The sequence below is a fragment of the Chionomys nivalis genome, chromosome 8 (assembly GCF_950005125.1).
Source record: "Chionomys nivalis chromosome 8, mChiNiv1.1, whole genome shotgun sequence".
NCBI lineage: Eukaryota > Metazoa > Chordata > Mammalia > Rodentia > Cricetidae > Chionomys > Chionomys nivalis.
In genome coordinates this window covers 52,942,044-52,961,044 of record NC_080093.1, presented here as the reverse complement: position 1 = coordinate 52,961,044, position 19,001 = coordinate 52,942,044, and the positions used below count along the sequence as shown (strand labels likewise).

At 51.4% G+C, this 19,001-nt stretch overlaps 1 protein-coding gene across 6 annotated transcripts in view; it reads right to left on the bottom strand.

Annotated features, from left to right (window-relative positions):
- Positions 1-974: 974 nt before the first annotated feature.
- Positions 975-19,001, bottom strand: part of Cttn (cortactin) — a 35,381-nt gene continuing 17,354 nt past the window's right edge. For 4 of the 6 annotated variants that reach the window (XM_057778177.1, XM_057778179.1, XM_057778178.1 and 1 more), the window contains exons 9-18: positions 16,549-16,659; positions 15,979-16,089; positions 15,029-15,139; positions 13,653-13,708; positions 10,630-10,699; positions 7,992-8,140; positions 5,838-5,927; positions 5,153-5,318; positions 3,228-3,299; positions 975-2,334 (exon numbers count right to left, since the gene is read on the bottom strand). In XM_057778177.1, coding sequence (XP_057634160.1) covers positions 2,198-2,334; positions 3,228-3,299; positions 5,153-5,318; positions 5,838-5,927; positions 7,992-8,140; positions 10,630-10,699; positions 13,653-13,708; positions 15,029-15,139; positions 15,979-16,089; positions 16,549-16,659 — 1,073 coding nt within the window. In that variant the 3' untranslated portion in view covers positions 975-2,197. The remainder of the gene's footprint in view (positions 2,335-3,227; positions 3,300-5,152; positions 5,319-5,837; positions 5,928-7,991; positions 8,141-10,629; positions 10,700-13,652; positions 13,709-15,028; positions 15,140-15,978; positions 16,090-16,548; positions 16,660-19,001) is intronic. The other 2 variants (XM_057778181.1, XM_057778182.1) reach the window with 2 other exon arrangements.

The window sequence follows — 19,001 nt, the reverse complement described above, 5'->3', positions numbered from 1 at the left end:
AGCTCTTATAGACCAAGCTGGCCTCGAACTCACAAGAGATCCACCTGCCTCTGCCTCCCGAGTGCTGGGATTCTGAGTGCTGGAGTGTTTGTGCAGCAGGATGTTTTCAGTGTGACAGGACCTAGACTCAAGCCTGGCGGCAGCTTATCTAAATCATGTGAACTGATATGGGAAGACATCTTAACTGAGCCGGGCTGTCTGTGGAAGTGATGTGACCACCAGCTTCCCAGCTCCTGTCGCCATGTGTACACTGAAAATCTTCTCTGCCTAACGCGCCTTCTGATAGGTTTAATAAAAAGCTGAATGGCCAATAGCTAGGGAGGAGAATAGGTGGGACTTCCGGGCAGAGAGAGGCAAGGAAGGAAGAATCTAGGTAAAGGAATTTCACCAAGCAGACTCAGCAAGTCAGACATGCCATGCTGAGGAAAGGAAAAGAGCCATGTGGCAGAATGCAGATTAAAAATGATGCGTTAATCAAGTTACAAGAGCTACTTGGAAACAAGCCTAAGCTACACACCAAACTTCCATAATTAGCAGAAGTCTCTGTGTCACTATTTGCGGGCTGGCGGCCCCACAAAGCCAAGTCCGACTACAGCCTTGCCTTCCTTCTTTGCCACGATGGACTGTACCCTCAAACTATGGCCAAAATAAACCCCCTTGCTCCCTAAAGTTAGTTTTGTTGGGATGCTTCATCACAGCCACAAAGCCTAAGACATGCAGCAAGCACTTAAGTGTCTGTGCTGTCTCCCTGCTCAGATCCTTGCTGAGAAACTGGTGGCCTGAGAGCACGCCTCGGCCGAAAGCGGCTGTCTGGAGCACGGCCCTTTCAAGGCTCCAGGGCTGTCCAACTGCCCTGGCAAGGGACAGTGCAGCCTTGTAAAAGGACACCTGTGCTGGGCCCCTGGGAATCCAGCACCAATGCCACCTTTAACAGCAGAACATGGAGACCAAGAACCACAGGAAACCACACAGCAAACGGATCAAAAAAAGTTTATTCTGAAATTTAATTTAAAAAAATTGATACCTATGAGGTGTGCTACAGAATTCCAGATGATAATTCATATAGAAAACCCGACCTAACAATGGAAAGGCAAGGGTTCTGCAGGAAAGAACATGGGAAAAGATGGGTATCAATCCTCATGTATCTCAATCGTGGGGACTCGCCTACAAGGGACATGCTGTCTGCCCGACTGCTACTGCGCAACCTGGTGTCTCAGAGCCTTGAAACCACCTTAGGGACAGTTGCTCAAGGAGTCTGTGGCAGGCACCCAGGTGGGAGCCTCGGCTCCCTCACAGTCCTGTTTGCAGCCACATCAATCAACCGACTGCAATTGAACATGATATTTGGCAAAAAGAACACAGCCACCCTGCAGGGAGCATGCTTCTGAAAGCCTGCAGGGAAAAGTATCTGCCTGTGTATGTGCCATACACAGCACATTCCAGACTGCTCAGGGCTTGTGAGTAGGTCCAGGACGCACCCCACCCTCCCATGTTGCAGGCCAAGCCCAGGATAGCTGGAGCACATTGCTAAGATGCGCTTTGTGCTATGGGCCCTGAATGCAGACAGAAGATAACACTTCAAGGCAGGGCAGGAGGCGAGGTTGGACCCGGACTGGGGTATAGGGAGGTAAAGAGATGGGAGGAGGAGGCAGAGTACCGAAAGCTTGGGAACCTGGCAGAGGGAACTTTGCACGTAGTGTCAATGCTCCAGGACTCCCAGCATTCCCCTCCACCACCACCTCACTTTCCCTTGGTCCCCCTTTCCTTTCATCCAAACACTGGACCCCAGGGAGTCCCCTCACTGGGCAGTCACTCCAGGAGCAGGTTCCATCCTTGGGGACCCCAACTGCCACGGGGGGTGGAGGTTTGAGGCCACATATACCACCAACCTCAGGAGGAGCAGAGATCCTGAGGTGGCTAACATACCACAGTCAACTTGGCAGGAAAGTAAACACCTGGGATGGCTCAAAGTCATCATCCCAAGTTCTCTATGAACATGATTATCAGATATTAGCAAATTCTGTGGCAGGACACGGCCTGAAGCATCAGCAGAAGTATTAAATATAAAGGCAATATGTATATTCCCCTCCCCACCTTCGGAAGAAGAAAAAACAAAACAAAACAGAATCTAAGTCAAACCCACGCAGACGATCTGTAGCGTGAGCCCCGTGCTGGTGCTGGTGGCACTGGTGCCGCCCTACTGCCGCAGCTCCACGTAGTTGGCTGGGAAGAGCCCGTATCTGCCCTTGCACACCCCACGCCACCAGCCATCGTCAATCATTTCTATGTTGGTGATGATGTCATCAGGGTCAAAGGAGATCTCATCATCGCCAGCTAGAGAGGGAGAGCAGAGAGAGAGAGAGAGCCTCAGATGGGAATGTTACCTGGCCAGGCTGAACGACAATGCAGATGAGACCAGGACACCCACCCAGCAGGGGACAAGGGTGTGGAGAGGGCCTCTGCAGTTAGACACGTGACAAGGAGAGCAAGGAGCAGGGATGCTGGAGGATTGCTAAGGTTATACACGAAAGTCTAGATTCTAGAGAAATGTGAGGTGAGGGCCAAAAAGTTACAGAGTCCACAAGTATACAGGAAACACATGCCAGGTCTCTGTTCAGAAAGAAAAGGGACTAGAGAATCCTTCCACCTCAGCCTGGGGGCCTAAGGATTTGAGGGAGTCCTAGTCACACACCCCATAAAACAATGTTCAACTAGTTCCCTCTCCCATATCATGTGAGCATACCCATCCCACCTGGGCTAACAGAACAACTAGGTCATGTGGCATGGATGTGCTGAAGTGACACGGGGGAGAGTGGTGTATATTCATGTGGAACCCTGTCCTCAGTCTGCACACTGAGTCTGTCCTAACTAAGGAGGCTCTGCAGCTTCAGAACCGCCAGGGTTCAGAGGAAGAGGAGTTAGAGGTGGGCACAGACACAGGACCCTTCGCGGCATCTAGGTAACTTCTCTAAGTTACTTCAAGATGACTGTAGGGACTGTACCTGAGCACAGTAATGTGCTCCTAAAGGGTGAGCCACTGGGGAGACCAGGTAGGAGGACTGTTTAAGCCTGGGAGTTCAAGATCAGACTGGGTATCACAGACCCTGGCTCAAAAACAAGCATAAACAGCTTTGTATTCCTGCCCTGAACGGGTCTCAGGAGGGGAGTGGCTGGGAACTTCACCCAGGGCAGAAACATCTGTGCCCACAGCCCAGTTAGTGCCTCACCAGCTTGGTAGTCATACAGGGCGATAGCAGTGATGCCCAGGTCACTCTCATATCCATCGTAGGTGTCATCCTCTGTAAGCAAAGCAGAACTGCTGAGCAACATGCCAACCCCCGCCCCCCACCTCAAACAGACTTCCCAAGGACAGACGCAAGAGTGTGCTGAAAAAGAGACCTCGTGCTAGCAGCTGGGTTCCTACAGGGCAGGCACTAGGACGGAGGAGCAAGCTGTCTCCTAGGAACAAAAGGACTTGTCCTGGCTAGTTAATGTCAACTTGACACAAACTTGAGTCACCTAAAAGGAGGGAACCTCAATTGAGAAAATGACTCCATAAAATCTGGCTGAAGGGCATTTTCTTAATTAGTGATTGATGGGGAGGGCAGGGCCCAGCCCATCATAGGCAGGGGGTGCTATCCCAGTGCTGGTGGTCCTGGGTGCTATAAGAAAGAAGGCTGAGCAGCACCCCTCCATGGCTTCTGCATCAGCTCCTGCCTCCAGGTTCCTGTCCTGCTTCAGCTCCTGTTCTGGCTTCCTTCAGTGATGGACAGTGCTGTGGAACTGTAAACTGAATGAACCCTTTCCTCCCCAACTTGCTGCGGTCATGGTGTTTCATCCCAGCACTAGAAACCCTGACTAAGACAAGGCTCTTGGCTTTCAAGAGCAAAGCTCAGACACTGAGCTCTGACACACACAGGGAAGCATGGGCACATGGACACACGGACAAGTAACAAGTACCAAATCCCTTTCCCAAACCTAGCGTGAAGGCACCTGCCATCCCAGCACTTGTGAGGCAGAGGCAGGAGGATTACCCCCACATTCAGGGTCAGTCTGAGCTACACAGTGAATTCTAGGGCAGCCTGGGCTACTACTTACTGAATCAGACTGTGGTGGTTTGAAAACAAATGGCTCCCATAGGATCACACATTTGAATGCATAGTTACCAGGGTGTGGCATTATTTGAAAGAATTAGAAGGACTAGGAAGTGTGACCTTATTGGAAGAAGTGTGTCACTGGGGATGGGCTTTGAGGTTTCAAAAGCTCAAGCCAAGCCGGGTGGTGGTGGTGCACGCCTTTAATCCCAGCACTTGGGAGGCAGAGGCAGGCGGATCTCTGTGAGTTCGAGACCAGCCTGGTGTACAAGAGCTAGTTCCAGGACAGGCTCCAAAACCACAGAAAAACCCTGTTACCGTCTGCCTGCAGATCAGGGTGTAGCTCTCAGCTACTTCTCCAGCACCATGCCTGTCCTGTCTGCTGTCATACTTCCCGCTATGATGGCGAGGGAGTAAACCTCTCAAACCAAAAGCAAGGCACCAATTAAATGTCTTCTTTTTAAGACCAGCCTTGGTCACAGTGTCTCTTCACAGCAACAGAACACTGATTAAGACAGAGACTGGAAAAAATAAGTCTGATGCCACTAAAGCAAGAGGAGGAGGCCTGGGAGACGGAGGCTGGGCATCAAGGCCATCCTGGGCCTGTGAGGCTGAGGGCAGTTGCGGCACTCTGCACCCATCCCCAGCTGCTGCAGGTAGGATGAAACACCTGCACGGACCTGGAACTTCATTTTCAGAGTAAACAAATCAACCTCACTGTCTGCCTGCTGAAGCACTGGTTCACCTTCAAAGCATGGGGAGATGTGGCCTGAGGCAGCTGGGCAATAGGGAGAGCCCTCCAAGGGAGGATTCACCAGGCCAGCAGATCCCTCTCTGCTGCAACCTTGACCATTCCTGCAGCACAGTGTGGGCCTTCCCAGGACCACAGGATAGGAGCACGGCCTACTAGGCACCACCGTGCCTAATCCTCCCCAACCCAGGGTGTGACACAGAACTCACATTCCCAGGTAATCAGTCAACCCTCTCCTACACAATGGAGGAAAGGACTTCTCAGGACCCCTTCCTTCCCTGGGCACAGCTAGAGTGGGGTCCAGTACCCGCTTGGTAGTGGCCAGAGGCCTCTGTGGTCTCATAGACAGGTTCTGAGGTGTAGACTAGGCTTTGCTGGCTGCTGGCTTCAGGGACACCTGCAGCCTCGGTGCTGTACACAGGCTCAGGCTCAGAACTTCGGTAACTTGTTTCCGCCTTAAACGGTGCTGCATCCTGCAGAGAGACAAGCAGACATTTCTCATGCTGTCACCAAAGACAGAAGAGCTCCACTCACAAGGACCTCCAGAGTTAGACAGATCAAGGCAGGGAGTGGGGACAGGACGCTTCCTGTGGAGAGTGACCGCGCAGGGCAAGCCATAGGCCAAGGAAGTCACTTGGGTCTGGAACTGGTCCCGCTAGGGAGGGATGAGGCAAAGACTCCATAGAGCTTCGTGTGAGGAGGCCACAGGGACCAAAGAACAAGATGCTCCAGGGGCTAAGGGAGAACACTATCTCAGGCCAAAGGATAGTCAGTTCCAGAGGTACCATAGTTGGTATGACTAACTCACTAACCATGGGGCACCCACATGACCACAGACCTCGCAGAAGTCACAGGAAGAGGAAGGCCATGGTGCCAGGGGCTGCCCAAAGGTGAAGATCCATCTTGGGGGCACTTTGCTTCAGGGAGACAGGGGTCGGGTGGCACACGTTTGCAGGTGTCGAAGGCAGCCAAATGGTCAAGTGACTACCCACCTCATAGATGGGGCTGGAGGGTGGTTGGTCTTCAGCTGGCTGAAGACTAGGGGATGCAGGGGGCGTCTGCGTCTTGGCTCTGGCTTGCTCCTAAGATAGAAGGACAGCAAACGCATGGTTACCCAGTCAGCCAGGAAGTCACCTCTGCACTTTGTAAGGGGGCGGTTCCCAGGTGGGGAGTCTGGAGCCTGCTGGGAGAAGTAGAAAGCACTGGTCACAGGGTCAGATGGTTTTGAAGTAAAGTCACACAGTCATGCTTTCTCAAGGACTCTGCCCATGGTACTCCTGTGCCAGCACACTTAGCTATGTAGTGGACAGCGACACTGGACAGAGGTGCAACCAAGCAGCCACTCCATCTTGCCTTCAGTTCATTTCCCAACTTGGGGCTCTGAGCCAATGTTACCATGGGCCAAAAGTTACAGGGACATCTTAATGGGTAGGTACTTTCTGCACATGGGGCAGATGTGACCCCTGAGGGCTGTCAGGTGGGCTGCTCTCCAAAGACCACTCCCCCACAAGGCAAAATCTTGGTCCCCAGGATTGCAACAGAATACCAAGAAGAAAACGGGAACCATTCCAGAAGACAAAAACCATTCCAGGCTGTCAGTGGCCCCATGTCACCCCAAAGTTCTGACGAGAGAGGTAGAAGAGACAAAGTTGGGGGGGGTGACAAGGAATGTAGAGAGTCGGTGAGGGAGGAGGCCTAGGGATCCTGAAGGCAGCTCTTGGGATCTGCCCAAAGCCTCCAGGGCCACAGCTAGTCAGCATCCCTCAGGATGGACTTAAGGGCTGCGGCATCAAGTATGGGATGTTCTAACCACTTGGGGAGCAAGTTCAGATAGCAGCATGGGAAATTTACTGAGATCCACATGTCCCCATGGGAGATGTTCAGGGTTGCAATCAGGTCCCAGAGATAGAGACAGGACTGAACCTCACCTAGCCACTCCACATCCTCTCCACCCTACTGCTTAGGAGGTAAAGTAAAATGGTCACACTGTGTGGTCTCTAGGGAAACATCATAAAGACTCTAACAAGTATCTGTATCCATGGAGCTGCCTACTCTGAACCACCAGGACAACCATGGCTATCACCGAAGATGAAACACCCCAGGCATCAGTGGTCCTGTGCACCTGAGGGCAGGACCCATCTGTGTGGTTCAAGCCTGAAACACAACGAGGAGGCCAAACTGTCGAGTTAGCCCAACTGCAGCTGCGGGCTGGGGGCTCTCCCAGCCCTCCCACACCCAGCGGAGTGCTAAGAAGAGCCCTCACTGTCAACGCAGTTTAAAGTCACACAGAGACTGAGGCACAAGATCAGATCTACTCTCGTCAGCTCAAAACACAGAGACAGTACGCTGGAGTCTCATCTCCTGGGGAGAAAAAATGGGATGGGCAGGACAGAAAAAGACCACATGGCAGAGGAATTAACATCAAGAGACTCTGAGACCAGAACTAGGCGGTTATCCAGAGCCACATGGCCCAATCAGCCCACAGAAATCATCTACAAAGAAGACAGAACACTGCGGATGCCATATGTGCACTGGGGATGAACAAAGCCCAATGTGTGAGCCCTCACTGTGAGACTGGGCCTCTGAAGGGAGGAGATGCACACTTGATAAACTCATGGTCACTACTACACACAGTTGCAGGCCCTGAGACACACTGCACAAGGGCCCAACTGTCAGTGTCCATGCTCTCAGTGCCTTCTGCCAACCGCATGCCATCCCCTTTAACCCCACGTCTTCCTCTGTGAGGTCTCAACCCCACTACCTCCTGGGGGGCGGCATCCATCAGTTTAGATGGAGCCTCATGTTCATAAAATATTTCTGTATGACTTATTGAGGATTCTACTTCCCAGCCGTTCTGGAGAGCCATCGCCAGCATACACATGTGGCCATGGGACTGAGGGCTGAAGGATCCAGGTAGTGGGTGACCAAGTTACTCTAGCCTGCCATGTAAACAAGCCCTCCTATCAGCTCCTCCTGAATCTAGCTGGGAGCAAAGAAACTCCTTCTCCTTTCAGCAGCAAGCGAGCATATCACAGAGGCCTCAGGAAGGAGCCTTCCCCTTCCCACCTCCTCTAATCCTCCCAGCGTGCCTGCGGCAGACTCGAAGGCAGCTAGGCTCCAGAATGGGGCACAGCATCATTACTCACTTCCAGCTTCCTCCGAGCCTCCTCCTGCTCCTGCCTTTCCTTGGCCATCCGCTGAGCTCTCTCCGCTTCCGCCTTCCGCCTGTCCTCCTGCTCTCTCTCCTTTGCCAGGTTTTCAAAGTTAGCTCGGATATCACTGGTTTTGCTGGTCACTAGAGGAAAGAGAGGACACATCTGTTTCAGAACACCTCGCCAGGACAAAAGTCACACCAGGGTGACCTTGGGGAAGACCCATGGAACACAGTCAACTTACCCGAGGCCAGCCACACACCAAGCCCAAGGGAGACTGCTGGGAATGGAAGCCTTGGGTCTGGACCACAGTTAAGCCAGACACTATCACAGTCAAGCACTATGTGCTCAGGCTGAGTAAAGCAACAGCTAAACTCTCTAACCATGAAGGCTGGGTTGGGATGTGGCTCAGCAGGAAAAAAAAAGACCTAGAATTTCCCAATGAAGGGCTGCAGCGTGGCTTAGTGACAGCGATGTTGCACTGCCTGGCATACAAAAGGCCTTGGGTTCCATCCCTCACACCACAAAAAAAGGGGGTAGGAATGGTTTTAGAAATTAGAAAAGCATTGGCTTTCAATACATATGGACCCTTGGATATACACCCCCCCATTCTGTGTGACAAAAGTAGGGAGGGTGTCAGCCAGGACCCCTGATGCCTGTCTCAGAAGGCTTGTTCACGGAACGCCATTTTCCAGATGGAGCCTATCCAGTAAAGAAAACGCCGAGCTGAGCCAAGTGTGGTGGTACACACCTGCCATCCAGAACTATAGAGACTGAGACAGAAGGGCCAGGCGTTCCAGGCCAGCCTAGGCTACTTGAGACTGTCTTCAAACAAACAAAACCAAACCAGAATAAACAAACAAAGGAAGGAAGGAAGAAAAGTATTGCTGTTTGTCAATATGAAAGTGAAGTTTTCAAGCAAAACTCCTGGGAGGGCGAGGTCGGGACACATACCAGGGATCTCAGCACTTGGACACTGTGGCAGGGTTAGGTTACATAAGTCACCCTGAGCTAATCAGTGAGCTCAAGACTGGCCTAGACTACATCATGGAACCCGTCTACAAAGACAAACAAGAAGCAAACAAATCTGAGTTTTTGGACATTTGTAGCTGCTACCAAGGTGTGCTGGCTAGTTTAATATCAACCTGATACAAGCTGGCGTCACTGGAGAGGAGAGAGTCTCAACTGAGAAAACGCCATCAATGCAGGCAAGTCTGTTGGGCAATTTTTTAATTAGTGATTGATGTGAGAGGGCTCAGTGCATTGTGGGTGGTGACACCCCTGGGTGGTGGTCATGGCTCTATAAGAAAGCATGCTAAGTAAGCCATGGAGATCAAGCCAGTAAGCAGCTCCCCTCCACGGTCTCTGCATCAGCTCCTGCCTCCAGGATCCTGCTCTGCTGGAGTTCATGTCCTGACTCCCTTCAGTGATCAACAGTGATGTGGAAGTGTAAGCCAAACAAACCCCCACAAGTTGCTTGTGGTCCTGGTGTTTCATTACAGCAACAGAAACCCTAACTAATACAACAAGTAGGACAGCTGTTAGTTAAAGGAGTGATGTGAGTGACAGACGTGACCTCTCATAGTGAGTGTAAGGGCTCTGTAGTTGGGTAACAGGACTAATCTGGAGGGCTGGCATTCTGAACACAAGGTACAGATAGCAGCCCGCTGGGTGAGCAGAACTCTGGAAGTACTCAGAGACCACAGCCCAGGGGAACCCCCAGCCCTGGGGAAACCACAGCCCACTGGGCCTTGGGCTCACACAGCTTCCCTGAGAGCGTCCTCCCCTCAGTGCCTAGCATGGCCATTCCTGTTCCCTTTAAAGGTCCAAGCGGGCAGAAACCCATGGTCCTGCGACAATGCCACGCTGTTCACCCAGTCTGACACGGAGACTGACTTCCGTATTATATGTCTCCGTGTAAGCACCTCATAGGTTTACTGTTTTAAAAACAAGTATTTACTCCTTCTCCCCTTTTTAAAAGACTGGGTCTCACCCTATAGTCCTAGTTGGCCCAGGCCTTGATAAGTAACCCAAGTTGGACTTGAATTCATAACAAGACTCCTGCCTCAGCCTCCCAAGTGCTGAGATTACAGGCATATGCCGCCATGCCTGGACCCTTCTAATTTTACACAAAATAGGTATCAATAAACAAATACTGTGCCAGCAGAGGTCTTTGCAAAAGGCCCCGATGGTTTCCATAAGTGTCAAAATGGCCCAGGAACTGATCTACGTATTTGCCATGGCCAATGGTCATTCTACCTACTGGTGTGTGTTAGCGATCTCTGGCCTACATGCAAAGGACATGCTATGAATGCATCTCATCTTCATACTCCCAGGAAGCACCTGGGACACGCTTCTGAGCCCCGGGCAAAAGCTTGTGGGTGAGGTGCTGAGAAGCCTCTGTTTCTCTTCATAAACACCATGAGGCTTTATGAAGCTCAGCCTATAGCTGGGACCAGTGAGAGAAGTGGGCTTGAGGGATATATGTAGGTTGCTCCCAGAACCTGGCCACTGCAGCTCTCATTAGCACCCCACATGGTGAGACTTCTCTCCTAGCCATGCCTAGGAGACCATGGGGCACAAGCACTGGACCCCATGGGCCACACAGTGCTTTTGGGCTGTCAGGACTCACCAGCCTCAATGGGGACAGTCTTCTGGTATGCAGAAGGCACCTGGGCCACGTCTTCAAAGGTAGATGCATTCTGTAGAGACAAAGAGAAGTCACGGGGTAGTGTCCTCGCTCCTTCCCAGCCAGGACAATTACCTAGGGACTGTGATGGGCCTCCCCAGCTTTCAGAACACCTCTACAACACGGACCTGTTGCCCCAATCCTGCACTCCACAGACTCACCGGGGCTCAGTTCCCCTTTTGCAGACTCACTGAAGACCATGCAGACACACACTCCTGCACTTAGAACATGAGTCACACTGTGAGGCCCTGCAGGTCACAGGGTCACCTGGCCATGCCCCCTCCGTGCCTTTCTGTAGGCTCTCTCAACAACCCACACCTCAACCATGCTTACATTCTCCAGAATTACTCTGGCAGGGGTCACAGAAGCCAGTGGCTGACCTAGACACAGGCTGACAGGGCACCGATACCAGCGACAATCCCCAGTCATGTGGCTTCTAATGGACACTCAGGGTTCGGAGCATTCTGTGCCCCCAATACCCTGCCTGACCTCCCATATGAAGCCATTCCCAGCTGAGAGCCTCCAGGTCAGAGCTGAGTCCACCTTAGCCACCACCGCCAATCTGTTCCCTATTCCCAGACTCCCTGCTCCTAAGCCCGATCTCATCCTGCTCCTCCAGAACAGCCTTCACCTAGTTGTCCAGGAGGTTTTTGTTTGCTCTGCAACCTCAGCTGCTCTGCCCTCTCCTAGGGGACCCTAATCCATCCCTATATACCCCACTCCCTTCTATCACTCACCCATGCCCCACCTTCCAAATCACAACACCCTTTTTTTCCTAAAGCGTGCTGGGAGGGACACCTAGGGCCTCTCCAATCCTAAACCAGTCTCACTATTGAACTATACCTAGCCCCTCTCGTCTCTCCCATTCGCCACTTCCTGGGTCTCCCTCCTCAGACTCTGCCCATGTCAGTCCTTACTCCATCTTCTCCACACAGCCTGGCTCTGGAGCCCAACAGGCTTGTCCCTGGGTCACTTGTAACTGCCCAAAGCTACCATGGAGGAACACTCTTCCTCTCTAGGAAAGGACGGCTGGCATCAGGGTCACCACCTCATCTCAGTTACTATGGGGATGACCCCTGCCTGGGTCCTGATCCCACCCCACAGTCCCTTGGGCAGGAAGGACCCTGGGCTCTTCCACGGGGCAATAGAGAAAGAGAATGGCCACGCCTGGCTGGCAAGGGCGGAAGAGACTTCTAACCACATCATTTCCTGAATCCACTGCACAATGTCAGCGGTTGCCATCTTTGCGGTTGTCATCTTTACCATCACCACCAACCACAGACACCACAACTTCCTCAGTGCTAGCCTCTGAGTAACTCACTTCCTCACGTCCTCTGTCACAGGGCCCTCAGCCAGACACCTGGTCTCCTGCCACCTCACCCAGCCTGCCTGCTCAGTCTCTGCTGACTAGCAGGTGAAACCCTTGGGGTGCCCCCTCAGCACAGGTGCCTCCTTCCTACTGAGAGCCCTGTAGCACCCTGGCTACCTAAAGCCTCATTAGCCTCATGTTCTCTACCCGAGTTCTCTAACCCTGCAAGGCTCCGCCACTGCCTAGAGTCACATCAATCCTCCCTCGTGTGCCACTGTGCCTGGATACAGGCTCCTTCAGTAAAGGACTGGCTGCATGTTCTAGAGGCTTCCCAGGTCCCTCCCTCAGCAGGAAATGATGCAGTGAGAACTGTCTTCCCTCACTCTTCCACATCTGCAGTGATCTCGGGCCTAATCCAGGCTCCTGGCTGCATTCTCTGCTTCACTGTCACTGGCCCCATCTTTGTAGACAAGCTCTAGTCTACCCTCAGGCAGACCAGGGACCAATGAGAAGGTTCGTTGGACAAAGGCCCTTGTCACCAAGCCCAGTGACCTGGGATCCACATGGTAGAAACCAACTCACACAAGTTGTCCTCTGACTGCCATGTACTCTGTGGCGTATACGTGTGCACACATATACATACACACTTACATGTATACATGCATATACATAATTTTTAAATTCAGTTTCTCTGGCTTCCTCAGGGACATTTTGCCCAACCAATTTCTGTGAGAAGCTCTGGTGACATGGCAAGTGCCTTGGGTGATGCCAACCATGGTAAGCTGCAAGCCTAGCGAAGAACAAGTCTGTGGGTGACCCATGCCATGTGTGACCACAGTCAAGCACAGGAATGACCATCTGCATCTATGCAGTTGAGAGGATGCAGCTCACCTCAAGTAGAGGAAAGCAGTGCCTGCCAGGCCACTGGAGAACCTGTAGAACTGTGTAGTGATACCCAACGCTTTCTCTACCACTGGCTGATACACCAGGAAAACAACTCTCTCACCGGCTCACAGCTGACCCTGCAGGGTCCCGAAACTGATCAAAAGCACCAACAGGCTGATGAGGGGGATCTGGGAAGAGGGAACAAATTGTTTCCATAGGAATGTGCTTTAATCCTAAAAGATAAAGCCAGATAAGATGGCACCTGCCACCAATGCCAGGCTCTGGAAACCCAGGCTAGTCTGGGTAGCAGAGCAAGACCCCATCTGAAGAACACAGTGAAAAAGGACAGTCCAGAGACCAGTGCATCCCACCTGTGAGCCATCTGCAGCAAGACTAACAGTCAGCTCCTACTATCTGTCGTCATGACAGCCAGTGACTAAATGTGGCCAGTAAACACTTCCAAGGTACCAGCCAAGAACTGATTCTTGCCTGGCCTACTGATAATAATTAAAAGTTCAGTCACACGTCCCTACGACCCTTGCATCAAGTGCAGGCTCCACCTGAGATCCCCACTGCTCACTGCTCTGCTGTGACCAGGGCCTTGGCTCACTTGCCTCAGCCCCAAGGGTGAAACAAAACGAACGCACAGTGTGCTACATGAGGTATGCAGGGCTCCCAGGACCATGGAACGACATATGCCTAATGTCAGACCACCAGTGTTGTGAGTCACGGGCCCTCGGAAGAACATCCCCACAATAGCTCCTGGCCTTACCTTGTCCATCCGATCCTTCTGTACCCCATATTTCCCGCCGAATCCTTTGGCGTAGTCTGAAAGGTGGTAAAGGCAAAACTTACATGAGGCTGAGGACAGATGGGCAACGACGAGCACATGCACGTGGGTCCACAAGACAGCCCGGGGACACAACCAGAGCAGAGGGATGTGAAAGCTGCCCAAGGACGGGCTCTCGTGGCAAAGCCAGCTGTCTGACCACAGTGCCCAGTGCAGGCAGGGAGCAGGTGAGGTGTGGGCATGCTTCCAGGACTGAGGATAGGAAGGGGAGGGACAGCAGGCCAATGGGAAGGAAGCCGAGGAGGGAGGGCACAGGACAGGCCTTTGCAGTGCACACTTCTATAGCACAGTCTTCGCACCAGCCAGGGCCTTATTCTCTCTGCTTCCTGGGCGCCTGCTCTACTGGGTGCTAAATAGAGGCCCCACCGTAGTTTGTTCTCTTGCTTTTTAAAAGAAAAAAACAAAAACAAAAAACTCTGTGTCGAAATGCCACCAGACAAGTATGTCTGTTGCTGCCACACACACAAACATGAAAGTGACAGTCATGCAGCCTCGACATCACAGGAACCAAAGGCCACCTCCACGTAGTCTGCAGGGCCAGTACTAAGTACATCCAGCCCAGGCCTGATGGTATCTGGGAGCCTTAAACACTCCACCCTGATTCAGGGAGTCACATGCCTCTGCCTGGACCCTCGGGTTCTCGTGGTCCAGTCTCTCACGGAGAGGAAAAACCGGTAACAGCTACTGAGATCCCCAGGGCACGCCTCAACCTGCCAGTATCAGCCATGCACACAGTGTGCATACCGTGTGGCTCTGGGCAGAGATGCTACACACAGACAGTGTGGCAAAAAACAAAAAACAAAAACTCCAAACACATAAAACTTGTATACCCAGCCAAAAAAACAAAACAAAACAAAACCACTACAAACAAAGACAGAGACCACATGAAACATGCCTGTCTTTCTCCATGACCCCAGTATTTAGTTAAAATCAGGTCTGGAAGAGCAAACCCACCTCTGTGGGTCAGAGGCAATGAGGAGGGGCTCAGAGGTTCAGCACTGGTGGTCAGCAGCAATGAGGTCAGAGGTCCGCTGCAGAAACTACACTGGTACTGGCCTGGCCTGCAGAGTGCCTCCTAACTTGAATCCTACAGGTAAGAGGGGAAAAAGAATTGGGGGTGGAGGAGCAAAGGGACCGAGCTCCAGGATGTAGCTCTAACAGGAAACTGGGTGGAGGACAACATCCCTGGCAGCTGGTGGCATAGGGAGCTGTCACAGGCACTGTGGTGAACCCTGAAGTCTATGCTGCGAGTCAGCTGCACTGCAAGGGCTGGTGGGAGGAGGAAGGGGCAACTGTGCCTTGCTGGGACTCGTGCTTGGCCAATCTCTCCTTGTAATCAAACCCCACAGCGGAGGAGTCCTGCCTCTCGGACTGAACACCAAATTTGCCTCCGAACCCAGTCTTATAGTCTGGAGATCCACACGAGACAGTGGGGAGCATGACCAAGAGAGGAAACAGCCAGGTTAGAATCATGTGAGCATGTGCAATAGTCAAATACATCACGTTCAGATAGCAAGAGTGCTGGTTCGGGCCTGATGGTCTAAGGCTGACCAAAGAACTAAGGAACAAACTTAAAAGTCAGTACACTTCATCAGATAACGCACGCAGAAGTGGGTTCAAGAACTGGATGGTTTAGTTAAGGCTACTCCACATATTAAGGTTTTCCTGCAAGGTCCTTCCCAGGATGCCGACAGGAAAGGAACAACAGAGGGGTTACCAGCCCACTCCCTGTGCTGAGGGACAGCTGGGGACAGCTACAAGACTTTTACCCTCTTCAAACCAGCTTTCCCTTGGACAAAGTTCCCACTGTGACAAGTCCCCATTAGAAAGGAAGTGTGGTAAGGATTGGAGGGGAGAGAGGTTCAGAAGCAGAGAGTCTGTTCAGCACAGATGAGGCCACGGGTTCTATTCCCAGCACCACAGAAAGAAGTGTGCCCTCTATAAACCATAGCCCACCTTAAAAAGGTGAACCCAGGAACCCAGAGGGCAAAAGGCCCCTACGGGTGCTACAGGAAACCAGGCTTCCAGTGGCTGCAGCACTGGCATAGGGGGTGGGGATGGGATGGGATCATCTTATCCCCGTCAACTATGGGGACTTCTGGAATTGTGGGAGACAGACAAATTCACACCATGAAAACAAAATTCAGACAGAAACACGGCTGACGTGAGGCACATGACCAACCAAAGAGTGAACACAAGCTTCCCAAAGGCCCTGAAGAAAGCTGGGGAGCGGGGCTAGAGGAGGTACCTTTTTGGGATTCATGCAGCTGCAGCTTCTCCTGATGGTCCCAGCCAAGGGCACACTTGTCTTGTCTGTCTGTCTGCACACCAAATTTTCCTCCAAACCCTTTCACATAGTCTACATGCACAACAGAAAGCCATAACCTGACATTACTGCGCAGCTCAGAACAGGGGAGGAAGCGGGTTTCAGACGCAAGGAGGCACACGTCACTGGACCTGAGCTTCCTCCGGGGAACAGCTGGGATGGGACCCCAGCTGATACCCATCAGAGGCCCTCCTCAAGATAAGTATATCTTAGGAGTACAGTTAAATGAGCAGGGTCAACACATGCGGCCGTCAAGGCAGTGAGGTCTTGTCACTCACATGCGGATGTACATGATAGGGACATTGCTATACGTAATACTGGAACTTAGAGCCAAGGATGGAGCTAATGCCTGAGTGCTCACACAACCACAGGCTGGGACTGGCTGTCTTAGGTTGACCACTTAAAATACTGCAGTGACAGAGGTTTTCTCTTCTATCCTGGCACTTGTCACTCTGAGAAGGACTGGCTGGAGGGAGACAAAGTGGCAGGTACCTTTCTGGGACTCATGCTTCTCTGTTTTGCCTTGATACTCAAAGCCCACAGCGCTTTTGTCCACCTTATCCTTGTCGATTCCATATTTGCCACCAAAACCTTTGGAATAATCTGAAACAAGAACAGCACCATATAAAAACAGCAACAAAGATGGTCAGAAGGCCAAGTTTGAAGGTCTGAGTTCAACCCCTGGGACCCACATGGTACAAGGAGAAAACCAATTCCTGTAAGTGTTCCTCTGACAGCCACACATGTGCACATCCATACATGTACACAAAATGAATAAATATAAAAAATTAAACCAGCAACAGATTCAATGGGCATGTTATAAAGTCTTTAAGAAGGTAAACCACGGGCTGTCAAGACTGCTCAGCAGATAAAGGCACTTGCCACTAACCCTGATAGCCTGGGTTCAAACCCTGGAACCCACGTGGTAAGAGGAGAGAGCCAGCATGGTGGTTTATACCTCTGTCCCAGTACTCAGGAGACTGAGGCAGGAGGACTGCTGGGAATTTGAAGCCAACTTCCAATATACATTGAGTCCAAGTCAGTCCGTATAAAATGAGACTTTGTTTGGAAAAAAAGAAGCAAAGAAATGAACAAAAATTAAAACAGAAGGGGCTGGAGAAACGGCTCATCAGTTAAGAGCACTGGATGGTCTTACAGAGAAGCAGAGTTCAGTCCCCAGCACCCACGTGGTAGCTCACAACCATCTGGAACTCCAGTTCCTGGAGATCTGATGTCCTCTTCTGGGATCTGCAGGTACCTGCACTCATGGGTCATACACACAGATACACACTCATCCATATATTAAAAGGAAGGAAGGAAGGAAGGAAGGAAGGAAGGAAGGAAGGAAGGAAGGAAGGAAGGAAGGAAGGAAGGACCCATATTGTGACTCAAAACTATCTGTAACTCTAGTTCCAGGTCATCCAACACCCTCTTCAGGCTTCACAGGTACCAGGCACACATGTGGAGATAATCAGACATATATACAAGCAAAACACTCACACACATAAAAAAATTTAGGTGTATTTAAAAAAAAAAAACTTTAAAGATCTGCTTGGAGTTAGGACTGGACTTCCCAGAATCCTCAGCCTATACTGCCTGAGTCTGAGTCTGAGTCTGGCCCCAGGGAAGGGAAGTCCAGCAGTCTAATGAAGTAGCAGCTGCACACTCCCCCAGGGAAGAGCCTAAGGAAGGGAGGGAGTGGGCCACAGCTACACGGCCCCAGGCACACTCGCCCTTCTCAAGGGGCAGGACCAAACCGGCGTGCGTGTAGGTCCCTGTGGAGGTCAGAAAACAACCTTGGGTCCTCACTTTTCCCGTGAGCTTTGAGATTCTCCTGTCTCTGCCTCCCATCTCCCAACAAACAGGGAACACAGACCGTCATGAATGTGCCTTGCCCATTTTCATGTGAATTCTGGGACTCACACGCAGGTCCTCATGTTTGCACAGCAGGCATTTTCAGCCACTGAGCTGAGCCCCAGATTTTGGGATTTTTTGGTGTTGTTTTTGTTTGTTTGTTTAAAGAAATCCAAGGGCTTCTTTCCAATGTAAGCTCTTGGTTTCTTTTTTGCTTGTTTGCTTTGTTTTGTTTTTTGAGACAAGGTTTCTCCGTGTAGCCCTGGAACTCACTTTATAGACCAGGCTGACCTCAAAGTCAGAGATCCGCCTGCCTCCAGAGTGCTGGGCTCAAAGGCGTGCGCCACCACCACTCAGCTGCTCTTCATTTTCAAATACTGGCAAATATTAAACAGAACTGAGGCATACAGGCACAAAAAATAAATAGTGCAAGGAAGATGGGCTGTGGTTGCAACCTCGGCAAACACATAAACACTGTAAACGTGTAGAAACACCATAAACACTGTAAACATGAAGAAACATCTTTACACTGCATGGAAGGGGAAAGCCAAGGTGGCTGTCAGGACCTTTTGGCAGAATTTTTATCCAAGTTTTAGGGGTTTGGGAGATGTAGAGATCAAACCTAGAGCCTTGTGCTCACCCACTAAGCTACAACCACAGCCCTGTCCTTAAATCAATCCAGATTATCCAGGTAAATCCAATCTTTAAGAAAAAATTAGGGGCAGGGAGGGCCACAAAATGGTTCAGCAGGTACAAGTAAGCATACAGCTTTCACACAAGCCAACACTCAGGAGGCAGAGACAGGAGGATTTCCATGAGCTCCAGACTAGCCTAGTCTATGTAGTGAGTTTCAGGATAGCCAGAGCTGCATGATAGAGACCCTGTCTCAAACAAAGCAAAACACAAAAAGCATTTGCCATGCAAGTCTGCCAATCTCAGATCAGTCCCAAAAGCCCACATACAGGATAAGGTGTGACTCCATAAAGTTGTCCTCTGGCATACACACGGCATGCAAGCCCCGCGCGCGCGCACGCACACACACACACACACACAAACACACACACACACACACCCCGCATGCATGTCCCCCT